The 12,656-nt window shown below is 37.4% G+C and overlaps 2 protein-coding genes across 9 annotated transcripts in view; one reads left to right on the forward strand and one right to left on the reverse strand.

The window, feature by feature from the left end:
• The window catches only part of LOC108716899 (E3 ubiquitin-protein ligase E3D-like), a 36,334-nt gene that overhangs the window by 14,625 nt on the left and 9,053 nt on the right, over window positions 1-12,656 (reverse strand). For 4 of the 7 annotated variants that reach the window (XM_041563062.1, XM_041563060.1, XM_041563061.1 and 1 more), the window contains 3 exons: window positions 12,328-12,438; window positions 11,964-12,033; window positions 10,671-10,740 (listed from right to left, as the gene is read on the reverse strand). In XM_041563062.1, coding sequence (XP_041418996.1) covers window positions 10,671-10,740; window positions 11,964-11,998 — 105 coding nt within the window. In that variant the 5' untranslated portion in view covers window positions 11,999-12,033; window positions 12,328-12,438. Of the gene's footprint in view, window positions 1-4,856; window positions 4,915-6,487; window positions 6,620-10,670; window positions 10,741-11,963; window positions 12,034-12,327; window positions 12,463-12,656 lie in introns of those variants that run through there. The other 3 variants (XR_005961293.1, XR_005961294.1, XM_041563063.1) reach the window with 3 other exon arrangements.
• On the forward strand, window positions 4,845-7,242 carry LOC121393718 (protein kinase C theta type-like). 2 transcript variants are annotated; one of them, XM_041563059.1, is made up of 4 exons: window positions 4,845-5,113; window positions 5,568-5,759; window positions 5,866-5,994; window positions 6,510-7,242. In XM_041563059.1, the coding sequence occupies exons 1-4, from the start codon at window positions 5,102-5,104 to the stop codon at window positions 6,630-6,632; spliced, it is 456 nt and encodes a 151-aa protein (XP_041418993.1). In that variant the 5' UTR covers window positions 4,845-5,101; the 3' UTR covers window positions 6,633-7,242. The 2 variants fall into 2 exon arrangements, with proteins under 2 accessions (XP_041418993.1, XP_041418992.1); XM_041563058.1 differs by lacking the exon at window positions 4,845-5,113 and having other exon boundaries at window positions 5,526-5,759.

Consider the following 12,656-nt stretch of genomic DNA (forward strand, 5'->3'; position numbering starts at 1 on the left):
GCTCGAAATTGCCTCGCTAGGTGATTTCGAGCGACAATAGAAAAAAGATCGCCGCGTGTGTTTTTACGCTGGCGATTCCCCATAGACGCCAGCGCAAAAGTTTCCCCAGCGATTGCGGCTTAAAAGTCGCGGCGAAAAGTCGCCGCGAGTCAAATCACGGCGCTATCGCCTAGTGTGGCCTTAGCCTTAGACTAGAGAGTGTGTTTAGTAATCTGAGCTGAGAAGAAATGAGCATGCTCATGAGCCAATAGCCAAAGTAAATTCCTGAGGGAGGGGGAAAGTAGGTTAGAGGAGTAGAAGGATTTCTAATTAAAGGAGAACTAAACCCTAAAAATGACCAGGGCTAAAAATTCCATGTTTTATATGATGCACCAGCCTAAAGTTTCAGCTTCTCAATAGCAGCAATGATCCAGGACATCAAACTTGTCACATGGGGTCACCATTTTGGAAAGTGTGTCCATGCTCAGTGGGCTCTGAGCAGCTGCTAGTTGCACTGGTTTCTGTGCTGCCATGTACTTATTATCCATATTAATTACCAATCAGCCTTATATTGTGATATTTATATTCTATGTGTACTGTATATTTTGAGTCGGTCCCTAAGCTCAGTAACTGACAGCAGCACAGAGCATGTGCAATAAATCAGCAGGAAAGAAGATGGGGAGCTACTGGGGCATCTTCAGAGACACAGATCTTCACTGCTAAAGGGCTGTGGTTGCCGTGGGCTGGTACAGAACCCCAAAATATAATGTACAACATTTATAGTCTACTTCTTTAATTTAACTATCCTTGCCCTTTAAGGGGATGCTGCAGCCTTACTGTTAACCTTTTAACAACCAGAGAGGCAGTTATCTAATATTTCAAAGAGGCTGTTCATTGATTATATTTTTTTTGTGTGGGGGGGTTACATGTCCTTTAAGTGGAATGCATAGGACCAACTGTTTTCCCCCCATAATTTTGCCACTTGGGGGTGCCAAATGTTAGGCACCCCGGGTGATTGTACTGACTTACCTGACACCCAGTGCTCCTATCAGCAGAAAACTGCACTGGCCCGGGGTTCTTCCAGCGAGCACCATGGAGTGATCCTCTTCCTGCTTCTTCACTCTTCAAATTTCCCGGGGCAGACTCATGCGCAATAGAAAGAAATAGCGGGCCTTTTCATTAAAGTTCGGCTTTTCGCTCTACTGTGCATGTGAAGAAAGAAGCCGGAATAGGACCGTTCCGTAGTGCTCGCTGGAAGAACCCTGGCCCAGTGCAGTTTTCTGCTGATAGGAGCACTGGGTGTCAGGTAAGTAAATACAATCACTTGGGGGTGCCTAACATTTGGCAAATTACTTTCCTTCTCATTTAAGTTATTACTATATAACCTGAAGTTATGACCAGACCTTTTATAGTATATACTATACAAAGAGGTGTTTCTGTAGAATTCCTTCAATTTTGTTTTCAGTTTATTATTAATAGATCCTCAGTATTATGCCCATAATATATGTATTGTATATTTGCAATATAAATTAACAGGATTTCTTTTCTAACAGAAGGAGAAAGTGCCTGGAAGAGACCACACATGGACGAAGAAAGATGTGATCCACTGGACATTTCCAGCTACAACTTCCATCACGAGCTGGGCAATGGATCATTTGGCAATGTGAGCAATACATGCATGTTTTACTTATCTGCCATTAAATAAAGTACCTATAGTTAACAGTCAAAAACAAGGGTCCTGGGGTTAAAACGGTCATATAAAAAGCAGGATCAACTATTGTTTCTACACATACAGGTGTAAAGATCATACAGGGTTGCCACTAGAACTTACTTGGCCCTATAAGTCTTAGGAACCTGACTGGGACCCTTCTATGTGGGCTTTCCTGTGTTTCTAAATAAGTTGCTTCAAGTTTACTGAAACTGGTCCTTTGTCCATGCATTCTTGGGTAAGCCCTACCTCTAAAGTGGCCTGTGATTGTGGATTTAATTCTACCCCCTATATGGCAGGATGGCCGACCTTATTTATTATTTATGTGGAGCAAAGCAGTTGGCAGAGGATCTCTGTAGCTTATTAAATGAACTATTCTGTATATCATTTTTATGATATGAAACATTTTTATTGTATAAAATCAGAATGTGAGAATCAAATACTTTCCATTAATTTTGCAATGCTGTATTATTGTAATGGTATAAATAACTTTAAATATAGCATTGCAGCATTTAGTTCATACATATGCTCTACTTCATATTAACTGACAAGCATTAAAACAATCAAAACAAAATAAAAATGTGCACATTGTGGCGGTTTTGTATCATTTATCCCTTCTCTTTTTTAGGTTATGTTAGCATCATTGCCCGACAGAAAGAAACCAGTGGCAATTAAAATTCTTAAGAAAGAAAACATCAAGCTTAAAGACAGATATGAGACTGAAGTGAAGGTGATGAAGCTGGCTTGGAAATGTCCTTTCCTGTGCAACATCCATGCAGCATTCCAAACACAGGTACAATTAAGTGTCATATTGCAGTGAGGTGTGTTGATGTAGGGGCCTCTTCCAGAGAGACCGTACAATTTGCTTAGAGGAGAATATCCCTAAGAAAGTCTCACAGGTAGGGTTGCCAGGGGCGGTATTACAAATTTACCGGCAATGTAGCTGCCGGTAATTTGTAATACCATTTACAAAAGCCTTTGCCCGCCGGTGAAAACGTACATTTTCTTTGGCTTTGGGTGATGTGACCCGCCCCTTTTGCAGCACTACCCAGTGGCTCCACCCATTTTTGAGTCACACTCCGCCGGTCCTCCCATTTTGCATCACGATCCACCCCTTAATTCCCACCCCTACTACTGGCCGGTAATTTTTTTTTTTTTTTTTTAAAAGGTGGCAACCCTACACACAGGGCCCAGCAAATTGATACCAGAGTTGAGATTGAGAGGAGACATAATTACTGCCGCAGTTGTCTTAAATTACTGTTTTTATTTGAATACATGAAAAGCATGGGAAACCCATAGAATTGTACTTGCATAAGGCATCACTCAGGACACAGGGTTAGTTATGAAAACACATGAAGTAGGTTCGACTTGTGGTTCCAAAGATAATTTGTCTGATTCTGTCGTACCTGCCCTATTATGGCTGAGCTACACAGCAGGGTTGGAGGTTGATCTGGTCCTGGTTCCAGGGCACATGCTCATAGTTGGTGATCAGCACCAGGGAGCAGAATTGAAGCAGAAGAATGTTGCAGTCACCATGGTACTCAGCTATGCCTAAGGAGTATTGGGGTGCAGGGCTGCACTTGGAATGCCGTTGCAGCAGTTCAGGAGAGGGGGCTGAGGAGGGGATGTATGGTCACTAATTGAATTTAGTTTTCTTTTAATATTGTTGTAGAGTGGTACCTATGTAACATGTGCTTTCTTTTTCTAATTCTATCCAGCTGCATGCCTTCTTTGTGATGGAATATGCAAGTGGAGGAAGCCTACAAGATCTTCTCAACAACAGAGGCTATCTGGACATGGACTCCGTACTGTAAGTGACATACAGCCTGGGGAGGTGCTTTTCTTCATGTAGCAGCCATACGTTGAATGTGCAATAAACACAGTATGGCAACAACATTTTGCTAGATTGTAGCAGCAATACAAACACTATACTAGTCCCTGACACACACCACCTTGTCACCAGTCCATGACACATGCACATTCCAGAAGAGTAAAAACTAAACTTAGAAGCCAAACTCTTTTCACTAATGCACATGCAAACAGCACAGGGCAGCAGTAGGGATCCCAGGGACAGAAAGAAAGATGGCAACACGGCACTCACTAGCATTGTCCCTTGGCTGATGTGATTTTTATTATGATTATAATTCAGTCACTGGAGGATGCTTATAAAATTGGCACCCCAGTAATTAAGCCTTTCCTTGTCTTTTAAAGGCGTAAGAATAAGAATATATATCCACTATGTGCATTTTTACTCATTTTTTTCAAAGGTTCTACGGAGCTGAGATGGTGTGCGGCCTGCAGTTTCTGCACTCTGAAGGAATCATCCATCGGTAAGAACAGTTTTCTATATGATCTTTCTGTAATATGTTTAATAGCTGATATTATTGGGGGCCTTGTATTGCAAATCCATTGCAGGATGCAAAGTGAAAAAAAATCTGGTGCAATCTACAATGTTTTTAGCACTTTGCATCCTGCCATAGGAGGGAGCTGTCATCTGTTTGCCCTCACACAAAACCTTTGTACTTCACAAATGCCCATTAGATTGTTATTCTATGTAGAATTGAAACCACATAGGTTCTGCCATACAAACAGAATTATGCAGTATCTATAGAAATAACTCAAATCAACTGGATTTGCTGTTGTTTTTCTTGAAGATGTTTCACCAGTCATCCAACGGGCTTTCTCAATTCAGAATAACTTGTACATAGGATCTTGCTTCACTATATATCCTCTGGAATGTTGCTCCAATCAATCAATGATGTCATTAAATTAGGTGTTGATTGTATTAGCAAGATTGGAGTGTTATTAATCCTTACAGGGAGAGGTGCCAAAACCGCATTGTATGTGGCCGACAATAGATGCCGCACCCCCAACCCCCCGCCTCTATTCAAACTTGGTTTTCAGTTTTTACATATATGGTTCATTAACACCTCTTTTGAACTAGTCACTCTCCCGGTCTAGAATCTGGACTTGACAGTCTTCAAACGTGTGTCCTTTTTCTTTTAGATGTAGGTACACGGCTGAGTTTTGACCAGAGGAGCTGGCTCTTCTTTGCTGCTCCATATGCTGGTGTAACTGTTGTTTGGTTCCCGCACATCCAAATCAGAGCACTCCTCACTGCACTGCACACACAATGTTACTCTTCTTGTGTTTTGGGGTTGGGTCTTTTGGGTGAACTAGTTGCTGACTTGGGTTGATTTGACTTATTTCTTTAGATATACCATGACCTAGATGAATGGTAGAGAATGAACAGAATTATGCAGTGACACCTGTACTTTACCTTACAGAGACTTCAAACCGGAAAACATTCTGTTCAGCAGCAAGGGACACATCAAGATTGCTGACTTTGGATTGGCTGCTGAGAACGTATTTGGCAACAAAACCATCTCAGGATCAATTGGGACATTGCACAACATGGCCCCAGAGGTGAGAGACTTATTACTGATATATGTAATGCACAGAATTATACAGTATGGAAAGTAGTGGAAGCACATTCCCTATAATGTTTCTCAGTGGTCAATAATCTGCATATTAGCCTAACAGATTGTAGGTCAAACATTTCTCCTTCTTAAAATATGAATAATCATAATACATTTCTTCAGCTGTTGTTTTTAAAAGCATCTTCTTGAATCCCAGCATCATGTTTAACCCTTGAATCACTTGTGAAAACAAAGGCTTTCGATAGGCTCTTAGCTAGTTGTAGCACCTATATAGTTCTACCTTTTGTGCACACGGAGCACTGAGTTTTCATGGGAGAACTTGGACCACAGATTGATCATAGAACCCTTGAACGCTAAAATCTCATCAAGGCATAAACACAAACGTTTATAAACTGGAATTTCTGTATTTGATGGGGAATGATCTGTTCTTTGTATTTCAGATGATCCAGTGTCACATCTACAATTCAGCAGTAGACTGGTGGGCTTTTGGGATTGTCTTGTGCAAAATGGCCACTGGAAGATCACCTTTTTATGAAGGCCGTAAAGCAGAGAAATGCATTAATTTCATCCTCAATTGTCAGCCCAGCTATTCAGAACAGCTCAGTACAGAACTGCAAGATCTCCTGGAAAAGGTGGGTGCCAGTGCATCTGATTAGGATATATATGGCATATACAGTATATGGACTGTAGTTTTGGTTTCTATTAGTAGCAGTAAGTCACTTGTTTTTGTTCCCTTAGCTCCTAAAGAAGAAGCCATACAAGCGACTTGGGTTCAAGGGGGATATAAGGAAACACCAATTTTTTAAATCTATCAACTGGATCGAAGCAGAAAGTCAAAAGCTTAAACCACCTTTCCAGCCAGAACCTGTAAGTATATGACTGCAATAGATATTGTGAAACCATGGATTACAAGCTACACTTTTTAGTAACAGTTCAGCACACTAGATATCGAAGAGACTTTATTAACACCGCAATATTTCTGTCTTTATGTGCCTGTATAACAGGAATAGCTCAAGGAGTTAACTCTATATTGCACCTTTTATGTTATAAAGACTGCAACCACAGTGTACAGTTAGGGGCCAAGCTATGCAAAAATGCCTTATAATATCACATATCACTACATAATGCATCTAAATTCCAGGAATATTTACCAAGTGTATATTAATTTTACATGACTGCTGGCATGATGCATTATTTTTCACCCAATGAATCAGTGGTTCCGTCACATTAAAATATTTTAAGAAACACAGATATTGAAGTGCACCACAAATATATATATATATATATATATATATATATATATATATACACACACACACTACACTTATCAACTGAATCCATATATGTAAAAAGAAAAGTAACAGATTTATATTTCTTTCAAGCAACCAAATCCTGATGTGAGCATTCCAGCAAGTGCCTTAGAGGTCCTCAACATTGACACCGCCTCAACTTACAGCTACAGTCTTCAGGATTTCACATATCTGAGTCCCAGCTGGAAGACATAAGCCCAGAGGATACATCAACTCCAAGTCCAGTTTCCATCAAAACTGAAAAACTGCTTCATTTGTATAAAAACCCACCAGTCTGCTGTATGAATTAACAGTTCCATCTGTAGCTCTACCATCAGCTTCATCTAATGCATCATTGCTACATAAAGCTCAGCAGCCAACTCAAAGTCTATGGAACTACCATCAAGTCCATCTTGCATTTCCATCAAAGCTATTTCATCACCTATACTTCCATCTCCATCTGTCAAATTCACCAGAACTACCATCAGCTTCACCTGTCCCTTCAACGGATTACTGGCTCTACTTCTTCAGGTGAAAACATTGGGTCTGGCCTACCATCAGTTGTATCTCTGTATGGACTTACTAAGCTACCCTCTCTAACCCTGATATAAATGTGTAAGAGGAGCTGATGTAAGTATTTTTAAATGGTGGTAAGTATTTTAAAATGATTACAAGAGCTGGGATCCTTTGGTTATATAAGTTTTGGCTAAATGATATAACTAAAGGGCTCTTATAAAACAGATAGTATAAAATCAAACTAGAATTAGGGTAATAGTAGAAATGTAAATGCAGAGATACATGGAAATATAAATAAAATCAATAAATATTATAAATATATAAATAAATATCAATACATAAATACATATCAATATATATGATATCAAGTATAAAGTAGCAAATATATAAGAGTATATATATATATATATATATATATATATATATATATATATATATATATATATATATATATATATATATAGAGAAGCAAATATATGAGTATATAAGAGTATATATATGAGTATATATAAAGTAGCAAATATATAAGAGTATTTTAGAGTGTATATATATATATATATATATATATATATATATATATATATATATATAAAAGAGTATATATAGAGTAGCAAATATATAATTAGCTAACAGGAAATAGATTGATTAAATATTAAAAATATCTAACAGTGGAAAATGACAACAGTCATATAATACTGAATATGATAGGATATTAGAAGATTAAATAGGATAGTTCACAAAATAACAAGATGTTGGAAGATCACATAAGGTATAACAAACATAATATAAAATATGGTAACACATGAAAGGATAGGCTAAAGGCTTAGACGTTTTAAATTAAACTACAAGGGAAGAGGATAAAATGGTAGATGTGGTATATATAAGAAATTGTAGCATAATAAAATCAAAAATGTAATATAGAATATAATAAAATTGCCTATTACGACAAATAGAATAGAAAACTGTCAAACATGCAGTAGGGTGTAAAAATAACATATAATTCTTAAGTCAATAATAAAGATTTTAGAAGAAGCCATAAGATAATATGATCAAATAAACATAATATGATAGAGTTTAAAGTAGGACTAACTGTTTTATAGATTTAAATTAAAATGTTAGTGGAATACATAGGACATATAGATGGAGCAGAGTTTGTTCCAGAATAATAGGAAAGATTTTGTTCCAGGAATAATAGGGAGGATTTTTTCCCTGACAGTAAAACTATTGAGTTGTTTCTGTTGGGTTTTTTGCCTTCCCCTGGACCATATGTTACTAGAAGTCAGGTTAGCACAGCAGATAGTATAATAGGAAATAATAAGATGGTTAGAGTAGTTAGGGACCTGCTCAGTGAGCCTACCTTGACGTGGTGGCAGGCTTGATGTCTTTTAGCCAAATCTAGTCTATGGGCTTCTTCACCTTCCAAATACTTTTTTGAGTTTTGATGTTTTTCAGATAGTATAGAACTTCTTTAAAATCAAAGTTTAATGAAGACATTTTGTGTCATGTACATCTTCTAGCAGTTGTGTAACTACTGGGCATGCAATCGCACTCATGCCCACCATAGCTGTGATAAAACATACCACAAGCAGAACAGGAGGCAGTTTCACATGAGTTACTGTCCAAGGGCAGGGGGAGACTGAGGGTGTGTGTGTGTCATGTATTTATTAGTGCCAAGAAGAATCTCAAGTTAAAATATAGGTATGGGACCCGTTATCCAAAATGCATAGGATCTTGAGTTTTCCAGATAAGGGATCATTCTGTAATTTGGATCCCCATGCTTTCAATCTACTAAAAAAATCAGTTAACCAATAACAAAACCCAATATGATTGTTTCCACCAATTAGGATGTATATCTACGTTAGGATCAAGTGCAAAGCACTGTTTTATTATTCCAGAGAAAACGGATATCATTTTGAAAAATTTGAATTATTTGATTAAAATGTTGTCTATGGTAGATGGCCATTCTGTAAGTTGGAGTTTTCTGGATAACGTTTCCTATACCTGTATGTAAGGGCACTAACAAAGTAATTTACAGAGGTACCGGAGCGGTTTTTTTTGCTATCCCTACTTTTTTGTTACATACATGTGTGGATGTTAATGAAGGTGATTGGATCACCTATGAAAAGCCAACAATTTTGCTTTCCTATTGTTGCAAGGGATTTTTTTTTTTTTTTTTTTAAAAAAAAAGCAAATTCAAGAAGTAATGGAATTACTTACTCCATGTTCCTGTTTTCCGAGCAAGGTAGGTAGAGTACCCGTATGGCATTTCACCAAAGATTCAGCTGAATACTAAACCAAATCCAAATTTGCATAAGCAAATTAGGGGTGGGAAGGGGAACACTTTTTTTTTACTTCCTTGTTTTGTGATTCGGCAAATCCAAATCCTGCTGAAAAGGCAGAATCCTGGCTGAATCCTGAACCGAATGGTGGATTCGGTGCATCCCTAGTGTATAGCCACAATAACTATCACAGATGGGACAAGCTGCTAAAAGTAAAGAGAAACAAATTGTGTTGTATTATCCATTTCCTTTATGTGCTGTCAGCACCCCACTGTATAAAATTAAGACTTGCCATTGCTGGGGATTGTTACCAGATAAGAAAAGCAGCCATGTTCTAAATCATTTCATACCTTTCAAATATAAGTAATTCACAAATCTGGAGCCATCTGACAACAAATAAAACTATTTAAATGTGTTACACAGCAGTTTGCAACCAGTTTGCCTGGTCATATTACTAGAACAGGTAAGTAACACCGTAAGCCTCATTTGGAGGACAGGTAAATGTATCTTTTTATTTATCCTTAAAATCTTACCATCCCAATCTTAAAAACAAAGACAGAGGGGTAAAATGTGTGTAAGGGGCTGTGCGTGGGTCTCATAACTTGGTTAAGGAAAAAAAGATGGACTCTATAATCTAGAATTACCAGTAAGCACCTATATAGAGTATTCTCATTCCTTTTTCTTAATAAGCAATTTGTTGTTTTACAGAGTTGCATTTTCCTGTAATAATTAGACAGTATAAGGGTACTTGATAACTAAACATAAATCCATATGGATCACAAAAATAAGCCTGTTAAAAATGTAAATGTTTTTTGTAGCTCCAAACTATGGAAAAGCACCAAGCATACTTTGGTATTTCTTAGAGGTGAAATTAGTAGTTAAGCATATCGTTAAGTTACGGAGTGGTTTATTTCACTACAGAATGGAGTTTTGGGAGACTGTGCCACAAAGCTTTAAGAGTCTAGTACTGCATGTGGGTTTCAAATGATCTCTGGCAAAGCAAGCAGTAGAAAAACCAAAGCAGAGTTAGAATATGCTGTGCTCATCAAAGTTGTAACAAAAAAAATTGACACAGTGACACAATGGCCATGCAAAGAAACTGAGCAAATCAGACATATTGCAACAGAGGTATAAAATGTGTTATCCAGAATGCTTTCTGTAATCTGGATCAGCCGGATCTTGTCTGCTAAAAATCAAATTAAATAAACCCAAAATGATTGTTTTGCCACCAATATGGAATCATGTAGCTTAGTTTGGATCAAGTGCAAGGTCTTGTTTTATTTTTACAAAGGAAGTTACTCTAAAATTTTGAATTATTTTCTTAAAATGGGAACTATATGAGATGGTCTGACTCTAGCCATTCGTAATGCTTTGTGGAAAACAGATTTCTTCATAATATTCTTTACCTGTACTGATGAAGAACCAATATGTTTGGCAGTGTTTTTTAAATTTTACTTACCTTGAAATCATGTAATAACATGAATTTGATGGCTGAATCATTATTTCTGTGATTTAGTACTTGATAGTATCTACAAACAGAGAACAACTGACTTTTAAAACTTGCGTATTGCAGTAAGAGGGTTCAGTGAATGAATATTGAATTTATGCATTTTTTTAACACACATTCATATTCCACACAGTCTTAAGGTGGGCATAAACGGGTAGATTTGTGATGCCAATTTCGCCCCTTCAGTCTGAGGTGGCAGCTAATTTGCCTGAAAATCAGCAGGTTTGAAAATCCCGTTGGCACAATGATACAGTTCTTGTCCCATGAGTCTCTGTGGGTTTAATGGATGGTAAGACTAATTTGGCCCAGTGTGTGGGTGGCCAAACCAGGCCCAGGTGCACTCATTTAGCGACCTCACCAAATGATTGGATGTATTTGTAAATGGCCACCTTTAGTTGGACTTGTTTTTGCATACCGCAATTTTGCAGAAAAGTTGGATAGTCTTTAATTTAGGGGTGCACCAATCCAACCGAATCCGAATCCTAATTTGCATATGCAAGTTAGCGGTGGGAAGGGGGAAAAAATGTTTACTTACTTGTTTTGTGTCAAAAAGTCACGTAGTTTCCGTCTCCGCCCCTAATTTGCATATGCAAATTAGGATTCGGTTTGGCTGGGCAGAAGGATTCGGACGAATCCTGCTGAAAAAGGCCTAATCCTGGCCGAATACCGAACCGAATCCTGGATTCGGTGCATCTCTACTCAGTAGGGATACTTAGTAAAACTTAAAAAAATCTGAATTGCTAAATCAATTTTAAAAATCTAAATGCATTTATTTTTTTTAAAGAGTGTCACAACCCAAAACTGATTTAAGTTGCATTTATAATGAAAATTCTAGGCTACTTTCCAATATACTGTACATAACCAAATTTGCAATAGTTGTAATGTTATTTATACATGTAATTGCAATTAAAAGCAATGTTTGTTTATTCATGAAATGCTCAAGATATAATGCAAATGACACACAGAAAACTCAAAACAAGACACCCTGAGAATTTTAGGTGCATAATAAAAGCCCAGTATGATGTTGCTGATAAAAAATAATACATAGCCTATTGTCTCTCTATTCTCAGCCAGGCTGGTTGAAAATATAAGTTCATCACAGTTGAAGGGATGGTGAATTTCCCTTCTCTAAAGTTCAGTTCCAGTAACAATGTGTGAAAGAATATTAATTTCCTTGTCTGTATGTACAAATGGCACATTGTTAATGAATATTTTTATTTTCATCTTAGAATAAGTGTTATGTACCTGATGACACTTTCTCTCCCAGCATTGCCTTGCATCGTCTGCAAATGACTTTGGTATTTTCCTTTGGAATCTGGAAGGCAGAGAAATGCCACTTAAATGTCAATTAACACCTTCAGAAAAAGAACTTTTCTCTTTGTCTCTGTGGAGCCCAGGCTGAACTTTAGCTTGCTCTGCTTTAAATGTTGTCATTCTGCCTTTTATGTCATCGTTAAACAGGTATTAACCCAAGCTTTGCACTCTACACAAGCAGGCAGAGTTCTGTTGCTTTCTGCAGCTAAAGTTTGGTTAATGTGTGTTTACCTGTGTGTAGAACAGAAGAAATCTGAGCATTTGCTTCTGATTCAAGTTAGCAACATGTGCTTACATTATGTACATATCTTCGGTGAAACCTTTTTTGATGCATCTGGCATTGACACACAATATTCATCGCAAAGTCAAAAAGTAGTTTTCCACGTGTCTAATACTTCAATACAGCCTGAAAATATGAATAGGAGAAGACCTGAATAGAAAGAGGAGTAATACAATGTAGTAATAACAATACATTTGTAGCCTCACAGAGCATTTGTGACCCCCCCATTTGAAAGCTGGAAAGAGTCAGGATAATTCAGGAACTATAACAAATAATTAATGAAGACCAATTAAAAAGTCGATTAGAATTAGTACTATAACTAATTCATACTAACAGTTAACTTA

The sequence above is a fragment of the Xenopus laevis genome, chromosome 5L (genome assembly GCF_017654675.1).
Source record: "Xenopus laevis strain J_2021 chromosome 5L, Xenopus_laevis_v10.1, whole genome shotgun sequence".
Lineage (NCBI taxonomy): Eukaryota > Metazoa > Chordata > Amphibia > Anura > Pipidae > Xenopus > Xenopus laevis.